This window comes from Rhinatrema bivittatum, chromosome 3 (assembly GCF_901001135.1).
Source record: "Rhinatrema bivittatum chromosome 3, aRhiBiv1.1, whole genome shotgun sequence".
Lineage (NCBI taxonomy): Eukaryota > Metazoa > Chordata > Amphibia > Gymnophiona > Rhinatrematidae > Rhinatrema > Rhinatrema bivittatum.
Window position 1 is genome coordinate 323,656,501 of NC_042617.1, and position 20,657 is coordinate 323,677,157.

General features: G+C 48.0%; 1 protein-coding gene across 5 annotated transcripts in view; it reads left to right on the forward strand.

Moving 5' to 3' along the window:
* The window catches only part of AK9 (adenylate kinase 9), an 829,950-nt gene that overhangs the window by 777,757 nt on the left and 31,536 nt on the right, over window positions 1–20,657 (forward strand). For all 5 annotated transcript variants that reach the window (XM_029595283.1, XM_029595287.1, XM_029595288.1 and 2 more), the window contains 4 exons: window positions 7,048–7,217; window positions 14,304–14,402; window positions 16,867–16,969; window positions 18,747–18,861. In XM_029595283.1, the coding sequence (XP_029451143.1) occupies window positions 7,048–7,217; window positions 14,304–14,402; window positions 16,867–16,969; window positions 18,747–18,861 (487 nt within the window). The remainder of the gene's footprint in view (window positions 1–7,047; window positions 7,218–14,303; window positions 14,403–16,866; window positions 16,970–18,746; window positions 18,862–20,657) is intronic.

Here is a 20,657-nt window from a genome sequence, read left to right on the forward strand (position 1 = left end):
CCACTGCTTCTAGTCGGGGTAAGAAAGCCATCTCCGCTTCTACATGCCAACCCTCATGGCGTTCCCGGGACGGCGTGGGCGCTCCTGGCAGCCATCTTACTTCCGGGATAACCTAGGGCACGCGTGCGCGCACCTGGCCCCTTCTTGAGTGCGTCATGGCAGGAACCTCAGGGGCGTCCCCACCACATGATGTCACCCTCTTCTACTACTTAAGCTCAGCTGACCTTCAGTACAATGAGTTAGCAATGATTCCAGTCCTGCTTATTCTGCCATTCTGCGACTCTGGTTGTTATTCCTGTCTGAGTGTTCTCGGTACCCGCTTCTCGGGGACCTCGCTCACACTCAGGGCTACCCGCTCCTCGGAGGGCCTCTCTCACTCTCTCTGCTCTCTTTCAGTGAGTCCTGCATCATTCCTTGAACGACCTGGCTCTGCTCCGTTCCAGGTCTTCTTGGTGTCTACGCTTCAATCTACTTCTTCAGTGCCGAGTGAGTACAGTGCCTGCTCTCCACCTACCTCTACCTTCACGGTGTGGATTCTTGGGTTATCCCACTCTGCGGACCACTACCGTATCCATACCATCTTGTGCAACTTGCCTTCGGCATCCGGCCTACCCTGCATTGTGGACCATTACCGAATCTTGCCTGCACGGACACCAGCAAGAGAAGGTACTCTTCAGGGCACCCCACGCTGCAGGTTACCACCGGCTCGCTACTACCTTGTGTACATCCATCTACTATCTCCGGCCTATCCTGCTCTATGGGCCTCTACTAGAGATATCCTACACAAGCACCACTGAGAGGAAGTATTTCCAGGACCATCCTGCACTGCGGGCTAATATTGGAAAAGACCTGCTTGCAGGTCCTACATCTTGGACTAAGTTCATTACCCGTTCCTCGGGTTACCATTGCAGTATAATAAAGTTATTTCTCTGTTGTCCATCATCACTGAGACTTCGCCTGTCATGGAGAGTCCCCACAGGGCTCCTCCCTGTGGGTGGAGTCTACTGTTACCACGACCCAGGGGCCCACTGTCTAACTCTAGACACACAGAACATAACAAATTTAAGTTGTCCACAGTTAGCTTGTGACAGAAGTACTGGCAGGCTGGTAGCAGTACAGATGCATATAAAGGGTGACATCAGCGAGCCTGATGATCTCTGTCTCCATCTGCTGGTCAGTAAACATAACCCACTTGTCTGGACGGGTCTGACTGGAGAGAAGAAAAGGAAATTATCAGGTAAGAAGTAATTTTACCTTGCTATTTGTAAACAGTAATATACTGTTATGCCTCTGCCTGTGGACCCCATCCTGCGGACAGACCCTCACCTCTTTTTCCAGCGCTGCCATCTCCCGTGGCCCGGACCGCCTCCAAGCCGCACTTCCCTCTAACTTCGCAGCCTTTCCACCATTGCTGCTGCTGTTGTTGCTTCCTCCTGCGAAGCTGGAGCCGCGCCGCTGACTGTCTTTTCGGGGGAATTCCCTGCCGGGATTCCCCTCCTCCGTGGCCCGAGTGCCTCTGCCAGAGTCAGTTTTCGCAGCAGGGAGCTGCCTCCGCCGTCTCCTCTTCTTCGGGGCCGGTCCTGCCCCAGCGCAGCTCTTCTTCAGCGGCAGGAGCCACCTCCGGCTGTCTCCAAGCTCCACGACGCTGCTACAGGCCCTAGCCCCACCCATCTTCCTTCCTGGGCTCCCTCTAGAGGCTGGCTGTGTGTCTCTCTTCGTCTCTTAAAGGGCCAGAGACAGGAAGTACGTCTTCGCCCTCCGGATGATGTCTTCAGGGCTCTTCCTGGTCCTGCTCTATAAAAAGGCACAGCTTCAGTTCCTCAGTGCCTTTGGATGGAGATACACCAAGGAGTTACAACCTCTCAACTTTCCATCTTTGGAGTTACACCAAGGAGTTACAACCTCTCCAGATTCCATCTTCGGAGTTGCACCACTTCCATCGTGGTTCATCTTGCTTCTCCTATCTGGAAGACTTCACGTTCCATATCTTCTTGTTCCTGATGTCTCCGTTCGATGCTCCAGGTTCCATTCCTCATCGGATCTTCCTCGTGGTATGTTCCAGGCCTTGGCTTCCCTTCCCGTAAGCCTCGGGGTTCCTCGTCTGTATCCAGATATCCCAGATGTCCTGATGTCCAGATGTCCTCTGGTTCATGTGATCCATGTGTTCAGACATCCTTCGTCCTGTGTCCATCGTCCCAGATGTCCAGAGACCCTGATGTCCAGTTATTGTTACGAGCGCGGCCTCCGGCAACTGTTACACTCCAAGGCACGGAGGCACGGTCGTCTCTAAAGCTGGTGATGTGAACCCTTGGGCCACGGCATGACCCAGGGAGGAGCTCCAAGCCACACCGCGGGAGGTGAGCTGGTGCGAGCATGGGTAACGAAAGCAGGACAAGGCTGAAGCAAGGACTAGGGTACAAGGTCTGACCCTCAACCGGACCTGCATGCCCCAAGATGACCAACAATGCAATGTTGATTGATGAACAGTCCTCCGACCGTTCCTAGCCCTTTCGGACCTGCCGCTGGGTACGGCAATAGGCGGCAGGCCGGACAGTGGACAAGGGCAGACGGAGTCCTTGGAACACAGAAGACTTTGGACTAGGACTGAAGTGAAGACACTGTAAACAAGGACTGAGGCGAAGACACTGTAGACGAAGGCTGGAAGAAAGACATCATAGACGAGGACTGAAGCAAGACACCACAGACGAGGACTGGAGCGAAGACATCATGGACGAGGACTGAAGTGAAGACATCGTAGATGAGGGCTGAATCGAGACACTGTAGATGAGGGCTAAAGCGAGACACTGTAGATGAGGGCTGAAGCAGGATCAAGAGCTAGTGTGAGACTGCGACGCAGCGCGCCCTACACAGTCCACCCGCGGGACTGGTCGCGGAACATGCTGGGCTCGAGGCAGTACTCCAGGAGGAATAATGGAAGCTGATACCAGAACATGACAAAGCAGCTGAAGAGGCCTTCACTGGGGCGTGCCCTACACAGCCCCCCGCGGGACTGGTCGCAGACCACGCTGGACTAAGGGCAAGTTCAGAGACTTGACATGGACTAACGCAGGTTGCAATAGGCTCTGAAGACCAGGACAACTCTGAAGCAGGATTCGATTCTCAAGGATTAAAAACAACGGACTGAAGCAGGAGGTCTTCCAGAGGGTTGCACTGCGGAGATGAGGATGGCCTTGTACCGTGAGGCACCCTACACAGCCCACCCGTGGGACTGGTCACGGACCACAACAGCGGTACGCCAGGAAGGTGGACATCGGGGAACCAAGGCATGGAGGCAGAGACAAAGGCAAAGACATCAGGAATATCAAGACAACAGAAGACCAAAACATCAGGCACCAGGGACACGAAGATAGCTGGACGAAGAACATCTGGAATATGGAGACGACTGAAGACCTGGACGAAAGACATCTGTAACATGGAGATGAAGCCGTCAAAGTAGAAGAAGACCATGGAGGACCTGGACCGGTCAGAAGACAGAGACGACTGTGGAACCCAATCCAAAGGCATGGAAGAACTGAAGTGAGGCCCTTTTATAGGGCTGAAGCAGGAAACTGTTATCAGGTGGAGCCAGCTGCACTTCCTGTTGCTGGCCCTTTAAATGGTGTGAAGAGATGCGCGCCGGCGCCTAAGAGGAAGCCTGGAGCAAAGAGCAGGACCCTGGACAGCGATGTCCACCTGCGCAAGGCAAGGACGCAGCAGGCAAGCTTCAAGGCAGCCTCCAGGCCACACGATGATGTCGGAGCGGCAGCGGGCTATCCCCTGCTGCTTGAAGAGGATCCAGGACAGCAGCTCTTTGCCGCAAGAGCGCTGGTAGGTACGGCCTCCAGGCCGCAGGTCTCAGCAGTGGCACTAGGCCACAAAGAAGGCAGGGAGAGGCAGGCAGAGGCAGCCTCCCTGCACAGCAAGGACTCCAGGAGCGGCTCCCTGCCATGAAGGAGGAGTGGGAGCGGTGGTGTCAGCCCTGCCGCGCAGGGACGGAGACGGCCACAGCCTCCGGGCCATGGTGAATGGAGTCGGCAGTGTCCTGCCAAGCCAGGGAAGGGAGAAAGGTAGGGAATCTGTCCGCGGTTGCGGGCAGATTCACAACAGTTGTCTTCTCGTTCCGAGATCCAGGTGTCCGGATGTCCAGGTGACCTGCGCTTGAGGCTTCCCCTCTTTCATTTCTTCTTCTATCTCTCCTTTCTGAAGTATCCACCATCAACCTTGTCATCCCCCAGACTTTTCCTCTAGTCATCCTTCGCAGAAGCGTCCGGCAACCCGCTATCAGTCTTCAGGTGACTGGAATCGTCTCCGGTTGGATTTCTCTCAAGTGCTGCCCAGACTCTCTTCTCCTCTCTGTGCATGACCCACTCTCAGTATGGTCCGCAACCAGCCTTCCAGGTTGTGTAGGGTGTGTAGTGGGACAGGGTGGTCCGTGACCCATCCACGTCGGGCTCTGTAGGGCGCCCTGAGGGACAGCACTCTCTCAAGTCTCCAAGAGCCTCATCTTTTCGTCTTCAAGAGTATCCCCTTGTTCAAGTCTTCAAGAGTATCGTCTTGACCAAGTCTTCAAGTGTCTTCCCTCGTTCAAGTCTTCAAGAGTATCAACTTGTCCAAGTCTTTGAGTGTCTTCCCTCGTTCAAGCCTTCGAGTATCCCCTTGTCTAAGTCTCCAAGAGTATTGTCTTGTCCAAGTCTTCGAGTGTCTCCCCTCGTCTAAGTCTTCAAGAGTATCGTCTTGTCCAAGTCTCCAAGAGTTTCATCTTGTCCAAGTCTTCGAGTCTTGTCTAGTCTCGTCAAGTCCAGGAGTCCTCTTCTCATCCAAGTTCCAGGAGTCTTCGTTCCCCTATTTACTCTGACTCTTTGACTCTCTCGGGTCTGGAATCTCCTACTCCGATACCTTGCCTCAGAGTTTCCAGCCTCTGTCTTCTCTAGTACGGGCTGGTTCAACAGAGGGTTGACCTAATTCGTCCTCCTCCTGTGTTCTTGCTCAGCCCTAGCTTGTACTTGCTCACCTCTCCTTGGGGTTCCTCCCTGAGCCACCTCAGGGCCCAAGGACTCACTCTCTCTCAGGAGCAAGCAATCGCGCCTCTGTGCCCTTCCCAGGGCTCCCTGAGCGTGTTCGTAACACATACTGTATATGCAAAGATTGTACTGCAGCATTATTTACTGTAATCCACTTTGAGTGGTTTTTGTTGGAAAAGCATGGATGGATGGCACTAGTGGGTGGAAGAGAGAAAAGCACCAGTGGGGGAGGGAGAGAGAGAAAAGCACCAGTTGGGGGATGGAAAGGGAGGGAGAGGAAGGCACCAGTGTCTGTCTGTTGGTGGGGAGAGAGAGAGGCAGTTATGGGGTGGGGGTTGAGGAGAGTCAGGCATAACTGTTGCATGTTACGAGGGCCCCACACTCTCAGTGTCAGTCTTTCTCCTCTATATAGGGCACCGCTCGCTGTGTAATCTGACATCAGCTGTACAAGTCTCCACTCAGTGTGATGCAGACCTCCAACAATAATGCAAAAACAAAGTTTAATGCAGGCAAATGCATCTAAAGCTGCACATTAATATCAAAATGGGATACTTTCCCTTTGAACACTGTCCACAAATGTAATGCATTTTCTATGGGTGTAATAACAATGGGATGTAATGCGTGGAAATGTAAAAATAGAATCTAGATTTGTGAATTTCCTCCTGACATAAACACATGAAAAGTCATCACCTAAGTAAATGGCTTTGAAAATTTCACTTTTTCTTCTCCTTGATAGGGAAAGATGCCATTTGCTGGCTAGAGTGGTCATTATTCTCTTTCCCACCCCACCCTATAAATGGGAAACCACAAAGTGAGCCCAGCAAACTGCACTCCTGCCAAAAAGGAATTCTTGTAGAGTGGATTAGGTCATAAGAATGAAAAGCCAGTGAGGAAGCACAAACCATGACATCATCAGTGAGGCAGAACCTGTTCCATTTTAACATGGCAAGCGCCCAGCTTTGCCAGGCAACATTAGTTTAAAAGGACAGGCCACACACTTCATTTGCCTGAGTAAATTGACTGTCAAAAGACTGCCCACCCCATCCACAGGTATAATTACTCCCGGGGATCAACACTTGCGGTAAAAGCCGGCCAGCACGGAGGCGGGGTTAGGGCTAAGAAAACAATAATGTGGGTAGTACTTAGGTATGTTGAGGTCAATATTCAAAATGGTTGGCTAACTTTGGGACTTAGCCAGACAAACCTAGGGGTTTAAACATGTACCCTCACTGACCAAATAAGCTTTAGCCCCCTTATAATCCCCACCCTTCCATCCTACCTTGCACCCCTCAAAAACCCCCACGGCCGCTGAGAGCACTTGCAGCCAGCATTGCTGTCAGATAATACTCTAACAAGGATGGGGGTTACGAGAGGGACCGGAGACTGCATAGATTTTCAGAAATTAGGGGGGAGGGTCCTTGGGCCTATAGGCCCACATCTTTTTAATAATCTTAAGTGGTTGTGTTCAAACTTAGCCAGTTAGGTTTGAGAGTTACCCAGCTAATGTTAGCGGGTAACTTTTATGCGAGTATATTCAGTGGAACACTCATCCTGCTGAAAATCCATGACAGCTGTCCTCCTAACTTTAGCAGGATAACTTGTTTGCTTGCCACTTTTCTGAATATTGACCAAATTGTTTTTCTGGGGAAAAAGTACCTACAGAAAAAGCAGGTGTAAATCCCTGCCAGTACTTTTTGCCAGGGGAAGTTCTCAGTGGGAACAAACGCTCATGCTTCCCTTTGTAAGAACTGGGGCACAATCTGAGAGTAAAACTCCCTGAGGCTTGGCGACTGTGCTGGAAAATGCAGGTCAATGAGCTTTTAGAAAAGATGTTTCATTCTTATTATTCATGTTGTCCAAGTTTAAACTCTTGTTTGTCATGTGTGTTTGTCTGGAGTAGATTTTAAGCTCCACGGAGCAGGGACTGCCTCTTATGCACATCTATTCAGTGCTGCACATGTCTGTAGCACTTTAGAAATGATAAAGTGTGACGTGTTCCTGTAATTCTGATTTCTTTTTTCTCTAGAAATTTTTAGCCACACCAGAAATCTTTGTCCTGCCCTTGGCTACCCGCCCTTTCCCGACACCAGATCTCTTACCAAAAAAGCTGACAGTGCCCGAGGTGAAAGCCATGTTTCCGAAGAGTGCCGCGATGCAGGGATACTGCCCAGTCACATTCATGGATGGAAAGCAGAGGTAAGGCTTCACAAGGATAGCCCCGAGGTCACTGGGGAAGTAATTCTGGAATGGCCCACGTTGCTATAAAGTCTGCAGGTACTTTTTACCAACTTTCAAAGGCAAAGTGCGTGCACACGTTCCCTTTGATAATTATCCTACTAAAACTGCCTATGCACAATTGCATCTGCTAATGTATGCATGTAGATTTCTCAGGAAAAATAAAGCACATACTTGTGAAAATGCAAGAGTATGCATATAATTCTAAATTCTACCCCAGCCCTGCCCACAAGAACACCTCTTCTCACTAGAGGTAAATGTATGCTCCGATAAGCACGATGAGTACACTTTTACCTGCATATCGGGCAGACAGTTCTTTAAAAGGCCATTTCTACAGGTGAAGCTCTGTTCTGAAAATGACCCTCTGTATGAAAGAAGCTGCCATCTGCATAGTGCATGACAGATTGGGCATGATACTGCCCTGAAGTTACTCTGTGATATCCAGCTGACAGCTGTGTAGTGAAGTACAGATTGGGGATGATCCTGCCCTGAAGTTACTCTGTGATATCCTGCTGCCAGCTGTGCAGTGGAAGATAGATTGGGCATGATGCTGCCCTGAAGTTACTCTGTGATATCCAGCTGCCAGCTGTGTAGTGAAGGACAGATTGGGCATGATCCTGCCCTGAAATTACTCTGTGTTACCCAGCTTCCAGCTGTGCAATGGAGGATAGATTGGGAATGATGCTGCCCCTGACGTTATTCTATGATATCCAGCTGCCAGCTGTGTAATGAAGGACAGATTAGGCATGATCCTGCCCTGACGTTACTCTGTGATATCCAGCTGCCAGCTGTGCAGTGCAGGACAGATTGGGCATGATGTTGCCCTGAAGTTATTCTGTGACATCCAGGTGCCAGCTGTGCAGTGCAGGACAGATTGGGCATGATGTTGCCCTGAAGTACTCTGGGATATCTAACTGCCAGCTGTGCAGTGCAGGACAGATTGGGCATGATACTGTGCTGAAGTATTCTGTGATATCCAGCTGCCAGCTGTGCAGTGCAGGACAGATTGGGCATGATGCTGCCCTGAAGTTACTCTGTGATATCCAGCTGCCAGCTGTGCAGTGCAGGACAGATTGGGCATGATACTGTGCTGAAGTATTCTGTAATATCCAGGTGCCAGCTGTGCAGTGCAGGACAGATTGGGCATGATGCTGCCCTGAAGTTATTCTGTGATATCCAGGTGCCAGCTGTGCAGTGCAGGACAGATTGGGTATGATGCTGCCCTGAAGTTATTCTGTGATATCCAGGTGCCAGCTGTGTAGTGCAGGACAGATTTGGCATGATACTGTGCTGAAGTATTCTGTGACATCCAGGTGCCAGCTGTGCAGTGCAGGACAAATTGGGCATGATGTTGCCCAGAGATTCTCTGTGATATGCAGCTTCCAGCTGTGCAGTGCAGGACAGATTGGGCATGATACTGTGCTGAAGTATTCTGTGATATCCAGGTGCCAGCTGTGCAGTGCAGGACAGATTGGGTATGATGCTGCCCTGAAGTTATTCTGTGATATCCAGGTGCCAGCTGTGCAGTGCAGGACAGATTGGGCATGATGCTGCCCTGAAGTTATTCTGTGATATCCAGGTGCCAGCTGTGCAGTGCAGGACAGATTGGGCATGATACTGTGCTGAAGTATTCTGTGACATCCAGGTGCCAGCTGGGCAGTGCAGGACAAATTGGGCATGATGTTGCCCAGAGATTCTCTGTGATATGCAGCTTCCAGCTGTGCAGTGCAGGACAGATTGGGCATGATAATGTGCTGAAGTATTTTGTGATATCTAGCTGCCAGCTGTGCAGTGCAGGACAGATTGCGCATGATACTGTGCTGAAGTATTCTGTGATATCCAGGTGTCAGCTGTGCAGTGCAGGACAGATTGAGTATGGTGCTGCTATGAGTTCACATTATGATTACCAACTGCTGATTCTACAGGGACTGACACTCATAGATGTGATGGTGTTAGGTTGAAACAAGAAGCTTTGATTACAAACAGTTACAGTACACAAATGTGTCATGTGACTTGTGTTGTTTCAAAAGTTTTTGAGCCTGCATAGGAGATGATTGTGTGTTGCCAGTTCTTCTAGTCTGAGACAGCTGAGAGGAGATATGATTCAAGTCTATAAAATCTTAATTAAGGTGGAATGGGCTATTTACCTTTTCAAATATTACTGGGAATAGGGGACGCTCCATGAGGCTAATAGGTAGCACATTCAAAACAAATCAGAGAAAATATTTCTTCACTCAATGCACAAACTGTGGGATTTCATACCAGAGGAGGTGATGAAAGCAGATAGTTTAGCTTGGTTTTAAAAGGGTTTGACAGATTCCTGTGAAAAAGTCCATAAACCACTATTAGCCATGTTCAAGATGGATTGGATCTATTCTTTTCAGATTATGCGGAGATCTTGTGACCTGGACTGGCCACTGTTGGAGACAGGATGCTGAGCTTGATGGACCTTTGGTCTGACCCAGCATGGCAAGTCTTATGTCCTTATGATTCATTAGAGGAAGAAGACCTTGCTGTCACCAGTTAGATTTTTTTATTAGCTCCTTTTTTGGTATTTTCCACCTTTGTCGGTCAATTTTTTGTCCTTTTCTCTCTTCCAGTTTTTCTAGATAGTGTTTCTGGCATTCTTCCACGTTTATTGTCTTCATCATCGCTGCCTCAGCTAGGACTATGAATGCAGTTACGGCTTCACTGAACCACGTTTGATGCTTGCAAGTCATTCAAGTTTCTTCTCTCAGCGCATCCTTGTTTGTTTTTTAAAAAATAAAAAGGTTATCTTTTCAACTTGTATCGATTACTTTTTGGGCCATGGCTGACAAGCAAGCTTGTAGTTTTAAAAGGTACATACAGTGCTTCCCAAAGAATTTCCTTCACACATTGTCACAAGGAGTAATACAGGTATCTGGCTGAAAGCCATGGCATCTCTGCATATGCTTTCTGCACTAAGATGTTGCCCAGATTGGTTCTGGCGCAGGAGGACAAGCTCTGAAACTAATTGTCCAATATAAGTAATTCCAGGTGGATGCTGACCTAGATGCCTTCAAAACAAAACCCAGGGAGGTAACTGCAATCATGCCAATGACCATTCTCTTTTGAAGCAATCCTTAGCTGCTGAGCTTGTCTTTTGACGTTTTGTTGAGAGTTGGACAGACTGACCACAGAGCCTTTTGTTACTGCTTCAAATTCACCAAGATGCAAGCAGCTGGAACCTCAAGCAATGGGTATGTCCAGCAATCCACCTCTGATAACTTATCCTTGAACTGTGGCAGGTAAATTTTAAATGGAGCACATGTGCGCCCATAAACGCATGTATTGGGCTCGCAAGCAAATATGCACATAATTTTATAACGTGTGTGCAAGTACACATATATCATTTAAAATATCCCTACCGCGCATATGTGGGCTGCCTTTATGGCACAAGTGACCATATTTGGGGGAGAGAGAGAATTTGACACTCTATGTATCTCCCACTGTAAGAGGGGCATTTTCAACTCAGGGTGGGTTTTGAGAGGGGGCGGTGTTACAAGGATCTGTAGACCCTTGCACGCTAAATAAATCAATGTAACACTGTCCACCCCAAAACTCACCCTGAGTTGAAAGTGTCCCTCTTACGGTGGGAGATATATAGGGTGTCAGAGAGGCTCTCCCCCCCCCCCCCCCCCCGGGTTCAGGACCAGTAGTGAAGTTACACAGGTAACATGGCACACATTGTCATGTTCAGCCTTTGCAAAATTCAGGGTTAGACATGTAAATCTTTGCCCCCTCCCCAGAACACTCCTGTACCACTCCTCCACACGCACGTCCCGGTTTCTTAAAATTCACACTCGGCATCACTTTTAAAATCTACCTGTAAGCGTTCTGGTGTTGATTTTAGGGTGGACCTCTACACTTGCACCAGTGCTGACCATACTGATTGCTGGGTCAGTCTCCTCAGTGTGAGCAGTCTTGCCAATGATCATCTCAACAATGACCCCAGATAGGCTTGTTATTAAACCAGTGCCCTCTGCCTCTGGCCTAATCACTGACCCCTCTTTAAGCAACCAAAACGTCAGAGTCTGAAGCATCTGTGGGCTCCAAGACTGATAGTTCTGTAGAAAATGTTTCTAAAGAGAACTACTTACTGTCTGATTCTCCCATCAAAGCCCTCTCTATAGCATGCAGAAAATCATTATCCTTCTGGAGGACATTTCTTTTCCAGACTCTGTTCATGAAAAGATTAAGGCCATCCCTTTTCAGTTGCAGGTATCAGAAGTCCAGGGCACCTCATCGCTACCTCCTGAAATGCCTGGAGTTCATGGCAATATCCATCCACCCATTCTTACAAGGCAAAATGGTGAAGATGTCGAAGTGTCCATTCTCTAGGTTGCCTCTAAATAAGATAGCAGGGAGGTTGTAATATGAGTAGCTAACCTGTAAGGTTGTGTTTTTTAATGGTATTCACTTCAGCCTACAGTCAGTGACTGCCAGAGCTTACTGACTTGTCCGCCTTTCACTTTCAAATCCCATCAAAACGAGATGGTGCGTCATGCCAGCCTAAGATGGCATCAGTTTTTCATATTAGGGTCTCGTTCACTGAGGCTTTTCTCCCATTCTGTGTCTAAGGGAAGAAGCCTTTTGGGTCATTATTCAAAAGTTTCAAGCAATTAAAATCAACTTCGAGCTGCATAAATCTAACAGTTAAAATTGCTTTACTCACATCGCTCAGATGGAGGGCGGGGGATAAAAGAGGATCAGTTGGAGGATGCAAAAAGAGCTGGAGGGAGTGAGAAAAGGTAAGGGCTGGGGAGGAGAAAGGAGCGAGGGGATCCACTAGAGGGGAGGAGGTTAAGAGAGGAAGGTCCTCTGGGGTATGTGGAGGCTGAGAGAAAGGAGTGACTGGAGAAGGTAGAGGATGAGAGGGGATCATCTGGAGAGCAGAGAGAGTGAGAGTGGAGTAATTCTAAGAGGGGGACATGACCCCAGCTAATTTGTTTTGGCCATCGTCAAGGTCAAGTGCTAAAATAGCATCACATTGGCTAAAAGTTTGGGAAGCCCTGCTCTTGGGCTTCCGATTTCTGGTTAAAATCAATAAAACACCTGTGATGAGGAAATTGTTTTTTTCGGTTTTAACTGAAAAAAAACCTCAAAATAGGTCTAACTTGGGGGAGCTCCACTGACAAGTGAAGAAGAAGCATGTGAGCAGTGGCTGGACGATGGAGCGCTGATGGCCCAACAGGCTCTGCTGCAGGAGCAGCCGGCAGGAAGCCCAAGTCTTGCTGGCCAAAGGGAAGCCAACAGGAAGTATAAGCAGGGGCAAAGGGGAAGTGCAAGGTGGAGGGGGATTCGAAAGGGCAATGGGGAGGCGAAAGGGACGTGTAAAGCAAAGGGCAGGGGGGAGTGCAATGTGGAGGGGAGGAGTACATTGGAGAGGGGAGGATCCCACCCTAACTTCATACACCTCTGCCCCCTGCCCCAGCATATTATTTTACTGTAGTGAATTTTCTTCAAACACAGCATGTTCTCTTATTGCAGCACATTTTTTCCAACATTATGTGCGTTCTTCCAACACAGGGTGTATTCTCTTATCACAGCGCATGTTCTTCCACTACAGTGTAATTTCTTCCAACACAGGGTGAGTTCTTCCAACACAGGGTGCATTCTCTTATCACAGCGCATGTTCTTTCACTACAGTGCAATTTCTTCCAACACAAGGCACATTCTTTTATCACAGCACATGTTCTTTCACTACAGTGTAATTTCTTACAATACAAGGTGCATTCTCTTATCACAGCGCATGTTCTTTCACTACAGTGCAATTTCTTCCAACACAGGTTGCATTCTCTTATCACAGCGCATGTTCTTTCACTACAGTGCAATTTCTTCCAACACAGGTTGCATTCTCTTATCACAGCGCATGTTCTTTCACTACAGTGTAATTTCTTACAATACAAGGTGCATTCTCTTATCACAGCGCATGTTCTTTCACTACAGTGCAATTTCTTCCAACACAGGTTGCATTCTCTTATCACAGCGCATGTTCTTTCACTACAGTGCAATTTCTTCCAACACAGGTTGCATTCTCTTATCACAGCGCATGTTCTTTCACGACAGTGTAATTTCTTACAATACAAGGTGCATTCTCTTATCACAGCGCATGTTCTTTCACTACAATGTAATTTCTTCCAACACAGGGTGAGATCTTCCAACACAGGTTGCATTCTCTTATCACAACTCATGGTCTTTCACTACAGTGTAATTTCTTCCAACATGGTGAGTTCTTCCAACATAGGGCACATTTTTTTTTTACCCCATTGTGCTTTCTTCCAACATAAAACATATTCTTTAATGTCTGGACTCATGTGAAATACATAAAAGAGTTATATCACTTTAATGAGATTGCTTCCATAATTAATCTTTCTCAGGGATAATTTTGGTGGGATACCAAGAGGCACTCTATGCTACCAAAATCAACCTCCACGTGTTTGCAAAACTCATAGCAAATATACTTTTTTTTTTCACCCCGACACATACACTGACAGCTTGGGACTGTAGCAAATTATTTAGCGAGAGACATATATTGAGTTTGGTACCTTTTCCATAAAAGTCTTAACTTGTGGAGCCATGAAATAAACTTTAAGTAACACTTGGGACCAATTTTCAAATGTTTAGGCTCCTAACCTTTGGAGTTAGGTGCCTAAATTGGCCCGTTTGAAACTTTTCTAGGGCTGAGTTCCCAAATTTAGCCTCCTAGTTTCATCAGGGGTGAAGTTAGGGTGGGAAAGAAAGTTAGCTCACCGCTGATTTTCAGCACCAGGCGTCTGACTTAGGAGCCTTAAATCTAGGCAGATGAAGAGCAGTCCTGCGTTTAGGGACCTAAATTTAGCTGAATGTTCAGCTAAAACATTAAGCCCCTGGGTTTGGCTGGAAATAGACATCTAATTTAGGAGCTGGTCTTTAGGAGCTCAGGTTTTTGGATATCATCCCCTGTTGAATTTAGTGCCCAAACGTTTTGTCTGTTTATGCAGCTCCCACTTACATCACTGCTGTTTCTCTTCTTCCTTCCTTCAGCTATGAAGCTCTGATACCTGGAAACATCGAGCATGCGGTGACATATCGGGATAAAATATTTTTTATGGATAATGAGGAGAAGAGAGAGAAGTTCATGAGGTGACCTTCAAGCATGTTTTCATTTCTCTACTGCTGTTGATAAAATCACTGTGTAATAATGGGCCCCTAGGACAGCGATGGCTCTGGGACTTCCAGCTTAGTTGAAACTGGGTTACTGGTAACTATCCTTTCTTCACATTCTCCAGCCCCTGCTAAGAGAATCAGATTAGTAGCTCCTCCTGTCATATAAGAGCAGGTCCAGAGAGAGAACATGCTGGCCTTCCTCCTCAGTATTCCCTGTGCAGATAGTTGGCCGCTGCATAACCTGGGCATGCCCTACCTTCTGCCTGTTATACCTGGCCCCATCCTCTTAAGCCAATATCCACCCTATTCTTTATTCAGTGGATGAAAACAGCTACAGCAGCTTTATGTAGTCATATATGAAATGCAAAATCCTGCTTAACATAACAACACACTCTAATCAGTTTGTACGTGACAAAGGTGGGGACATAGCCCATGCAATCTGAACATTTCTAACTAATCCCTCAGCTAACAAGGTATCCAGCAGCTTTCTGCTCCGTGAATGCAACAGCCACTCTGTGCTGTTTGCCTTCTCCAGACCACCCCTACCATGGTCTGAGTAAAAACTAAAATCATTTCATTGTTAACTGCGTAGGTCACCCCTTCCACCTCACCTCCCCCTCTGTTGAGAGCCTGGATCGCTAAAGTGCCCATGGCCATAACTGGCCCAGGTACCCCTCCTATCCAATGGCTCCTGTGCAAACCTATTCAAATTGCACCTTTTCTTGCCCTGGTGAGGTTCTGCCACTGCTGTGATGAATCCTTCCATCCCCACCTGTAATCTCTACTAATCCATTTCCTGTTGGGCATGATGGGCAGGGCTTCCGTTAGCCTGCTCAAGAGTCAAAATGGTGCTACCTTGTCACAGTTTCCTAGGCTCTCTGTGCTCTGGTTCAGCCTGTTGTGCAGCCTCCCCTGCACCAGGGGTCCTCAGCGAGCCCCATCCCCAGTCTTGCCAAGCTCCTCCTTGCTGCTCACACCACACCCAAGCACCAGCCCCATTTAACCCTGCTTTGTCAGAATCTAGAAGCTTCTTTATGGAGTCACTCTTGGCTCTCTGACCTGGCTCCTCTTACCTTGCTCCTTTTCTTGTCACCTATCCAAGCCTCAACTTGCCTTGTGGCCTCTGGGCCTTATATTTAGCGGCCTACAGGCCTCATTGTTCTTTATTTTCTGTTATCTTGTCTATTCCTTTTCTAGTCTGTCTTGTCCTACCCTGCTCAATACAGTTCCCAGTATCCATTCCCTACCTTGCTATTGCCTTGCTTTGCCTCAGTCGGTATCCAGTCCAAGCCTGTATCTGTATCCAGTCCTAGTTGCTGCTTTATATTCTGTTTAGTCTTGTCCAGCCTGTTCCAGTATCCAGTCTTCAGTTCCATGCCTATTCCAATACCCAGAACTCTGCTTCCAGTCTCTCTGCCCTCAACATCCAGCCTGTCCTACCTTATCCAGCCTTGTCCAGTTAAGCCCTACCGGTACCTAGAACCCAAGGGATCATCCTGGGGGAGGGAGGGGGCTGGCTAGGCAGAAGACCAGCCCTGCAGTCCTGTACCACATCTGTGGGGATGTACCCTAACCCCAGCCAGGCACCCCATGACATACGTATTCCTTTTATACCCTTGTTATATTCCCTGGGACTTTGCTCCCTCTGGGATTGGTCTCTTCTTGCCTTTCTGTGCCTTATCCCTCATATTGTTCAAATGTACACCCCTCCCAACTCACCTTCACCTGTGTTCCCAGACAGCAGCCCCTGTTATTTGGCCTAAGTTTCCTATAGCACCTAGAACTACAGCCTCAGAGAGCACTCTGGGCTCCACTAGAGTACCAGGGATCTAGTATGCTATCAGGGAACCACTTACATTACCAGGTATAGCCGAGGGAGAATGGGCTAGGGTGGTTAGGGGTGAACTGCCTTCTACAGGAGTTGGGATTGGGGGGGGGGGGGGTATGGAAGAAGGGGTGACGTATTGGGAAAGTGAAGGGGTTTGTGTAGTGGGGGCGAAGTGTTGTCACACGGCTTTAAGATTCAATTTTTTTACTTTTTTAAATGCTGGGACACCTCTAGAGAGAGGGGGGTGGAGGTCTTGCCAGACCAGGGGGGGGGCTCTTTGCTAGCCCTATAAGAAGCATTCCAGAAACATTGGAATGTGCATTAATGTCCCATGCCTCTGGGAAATGTTAGCTACGACTCCTGAGTTGTAGCTAACTTTTCAGAAAAAACACAGCTTGCATTGTTTAAGCCAAGCGATGCTATTATATTTACATAAAATTGGGAATGAATGAGCTGTTTTGCAAGCATTTCCAAAGCAGCTCCTTCAAATATGTGTGGTTTTTGTCAAAAGAAATTGAAGTAAATCAAATAAGGTCATGAGGAATGGTAACAGGATTTAAACCCTGGTTTCCCAGCCCACTGCTCTAACCACTCGGCTACTCATCCACTCAGGTTGCCAGAATCATACTGGAATCAGTTGCTTCCAAACAAACTGCCTCCTAAGAAGGAGCCGCTGCTGCTTACGCACCTCCCTTTATGTGGCTACCTGGAGCAGGTAAGCTCTTATAAATATAAGCTACACCTATCATGGAAAGTGAAACTGCACTGAAAGACTCCTTCCATGTTTTCATGATTCTGTCCTCTGTATGTCTTTTGAACTTGCTATTGTTTCGGAGTAGATTGGGAAGGGTTATCAGCATCTGTCGTATTTTCAGGAACAAAAGTGCACAACCTCTGCACAAATCTCATAATATCTAGCGTGACCCTTCTGCCATATCTAGCGTGAGCCGTGTGTTGGTAGGATAGAGCAGAGTATAGTATGATCTGTGTCTTAGATTAAGAAGAGCAGAGACTGCGGAGATCAGGAATTGTAGAGCATTTACCTGGAAATGTTTGCAGAAACTATTTAGGATCATTTCTAAAAATGCACAGAAGCAGCTCAAGAAAATGCAGATTGCAATCAGCTGGCATAATTGGTTTTATGTTCCGAATCAAGAAAAGTAGTCTGAAAGAAATCAATTAACAATGGGCTAGAGAGTTCTGGACCTCTGAAACTCCATGTAACATTTCACTTGACTTTTCCAGCTGTGAGGGCTGCCAGTCTGATTTCATGATAGCTGAAATTGTAAAGCCTATTGCTAGTAGGAATATGGAAGTCCATATTCAGATGGTTTTGTCCATATAGGTTCAGACCCAGCCAGACAAAGCCAGAGGTTTGAATTTCCCCCATTTTAGCCAGGTAAGTCATGAGGTAGCGTGGGCTCATTCTGGGGGCAGGGCATAAACCGAGCTGGGTAGTGCAGATATTCAGTGCCCTGGTTGTGGTGCAAAGCAGGTCTAAAGTTATCCAGCCGCATTTCCTCGCAGAACTGTTATACCTCCCCTGCTGTATGAAGCATAACAAAAACCAAGACCTCACAGGCAACTGCAGCCTAATTCAGTGCCTCTCCCCACCCCAGTCCCCTAAGATACGAAAAAAAGTGTCAGGCCATAGCAGCCCTATACCCACTTTTCCTGCTTACAAATGAACTGCACTAAATCTACTCTGCTGTCCCCACTCCCATCCCACCATGTCCCCCCAAATCCTCCATTTCCACCGCAGGGGAAGAGACGCTCTTCCCTCCTCCCCACAAGGTCCAGCTATTATGCCAGGGGGACCCCCCAGCATTCCCCTTCTATTCTACGCCTTTACAAATCCAGAAATCATCTCCCTGCCCCCAACACTTAGCCAGGATGAGCTGTGCTTCTTGAGAGTGGAGGGAGGGGGACTGCCACTTTGGATGTCGGCGCTATGCAGTCAATATGGCTTCTGGTGATTGGAGGGGGATGCATGGCCTGATGGATCCTGGCCCCCCAACTCAGAATAACAATTGGACATTACAGGGAGGAGGTAAGACCTGCTCCTCCCCTGCAAGGCTAATGAAGAGTTTCAGGGTAGATTTGCTGCACCTTTGTAAACAGGGGAAGGAGGCAGGAGGCCGCTGTGGCCCTATTGCTTTCTTTCTTACCTGGGGGGAGAATCAGTCTGCTGCTGGCCTGTGAGGTTTCTTTTTCTTTTTTTTATCAAATATTGAGGAAGCCAGTAAGTGGCAAATTGACTTGGATAACTATCCAAGGCCTGCTGAATATGCAGCTGAAGTTATCTGGGTACTTTGCTGCTCGCCAGCTTACTCAGTGTGGCCCTCATGCAGATCATTAGCACGTTTTATTAAAAAATATGGGATAAAACTGCTTTTTTTGATTCATGATACGTTTTGCAGTTTTTCTCACAGCTTTGCATAGCTCAGCTTAACTGACTACATTTTTATGGCTTCTTTTTCTTCCCTCCCCAGGGTGTAGCAGTTGCTTTAATAAAAGCCCTGAATGAAGTGGGCTGCATGAAGCCGAAGTTCCCCTTCCTGAGCATACGGAGATCTGCATTGCTCTTCCTCGCCTATCATCTGAAAGGTGTGCAAGATACCCCACTACTCCGCCTCACTTCTGTAGCGTCACTCGCTGTATTCAGCGCTTTATAAAAATTGTGAGAGTCCCTTCTCAGTAGAGCTTACAGTCTAAGACAGGCCTACAGGACACGGTGACTTCCACATGCGCAATCTCATGCGTGTGTCCCGTATAACGTGTGTGCGCGTGCGCTGGGGAAAGCGGCTACATCACAGTAAGTCTCCTCTGTGCAGGCATGCAGCGGGTGGGCTTTACTTAACTTAAACAAAACTAAATCACTTTTCCTAATGCAAATTAAAATAAAACTGAAGGAGTTTTCAGCCGTGGCCCTGGATGTATTAAACGGCTCAAGTTTGGGCGTCAGCCACCCATTAGCACACAGAAAGATGCCTTCATCGTTATCACTCTTTAGCACAGAATTTTCGCCAGCGCTGTTAACAAGTAAAGGCATTGTTCCTGTGTGTACCCTGGATCAGTCCAGATGAATGGGTTTTGCATCCCTACCAGAGAAGAAAAACTATATAACCGAGAGTGCCACCTGCAGTCCCTCAGTATTTCTCTGACTCCAGCACATGGTAGAGGTGCAAACCTGCAGTCTGAAGTTCTAAAAAGTTAGGATTTGAATAAGAAGAGGATTCGACTCCCTGAGGTGTTAGGTTCCTTCAAGGGCCATCCCTTGGGTGGAGCAGGGCGAGCGGGAGGGGGGGGGGGGTGACCTCTGTCCGGACTTAGCCCTTCTTGACAGGGGGGGTTAATAGCCAGGAGGCCTGGTTCCCTCTCCCACTCTGGGTCCTTCACGCCCTCAGTGTGTCTGGCTCCTCAGCGAATGGCCTCCAGAAGCAGGGAGGTAGTTCTTTCCCCTTTTCTTTGGTCCTGTTTATTTAATTTAAAAAGAAAAGAAAGGAGCAGTGAAGGCAGCGGCAGTCCTGCCTCCAACCACTGGGGGGGGACGAGAGAGAGAGAGAGAGAGAGAGAGAGAGAGAGAGAGGGAGAGAGGGAGAGAGAGAGAGAGAGAGACTGGCCATAATGACATCTCCCTAGATAGGTATTTGTATCCCTATGGTAGGCCCATCTAGTAACTCAAGGTGAGGTTTAGGTATTAATGTAGGGGTTAGGGGCCAGTTTGACATTCAAAGTGAGACGTACGAACAGAACAGTGGTCTCATCAAGCTAGGTGGAGAGAACATTGCACAAATCTCATTTTTGGGTGAGTTTCCTCACTCCGAAAGACATCAAATCATTACAAGAGACCACTGTTCTGTTCGTACGTCTCACTTTGAATGTCAAAGTGGCCCCTAACCCCTACACTAATACCTAAACCTCACCTCGAGTTACTAGATGGGCCTACCATAGGGATACAAATACCTATCTAGGGAGATGACATTATGCCTCGTCTAGAGCTTAATTGTGCGTTGAGTGACAAAAGAATTTTCTCCCAGGAAAAGCACGATGGTAGTCCTCACATATGAGTGACATCATCAGATGGAGCCCTGTCACGGAATACTTTTGTCAAAGTTTCTAGAACTTTGACTGGTACACTGAGCATGCCTAGCATGCCACTAACCCTGTGGCCACACAGGCTCCTCCTTCAGTCTCTTTTTTTCTGTGCAGCAAGTTGCCTCGCGGTTTAGGAGCTCTGTGAGAAATTTCTCACACTTTTCCTCACAGAAAAATTTGAAGTTTATCTTCCAAATATCACCTTCACCGGGGTCCCGCATCACGCTCAGTTCCCTCTGATGCTCGGTAAGTGTCTTTCCCGCAGTTTGCGATCAGTTCCCGGCGGCATACCTCTCAATGCCCGA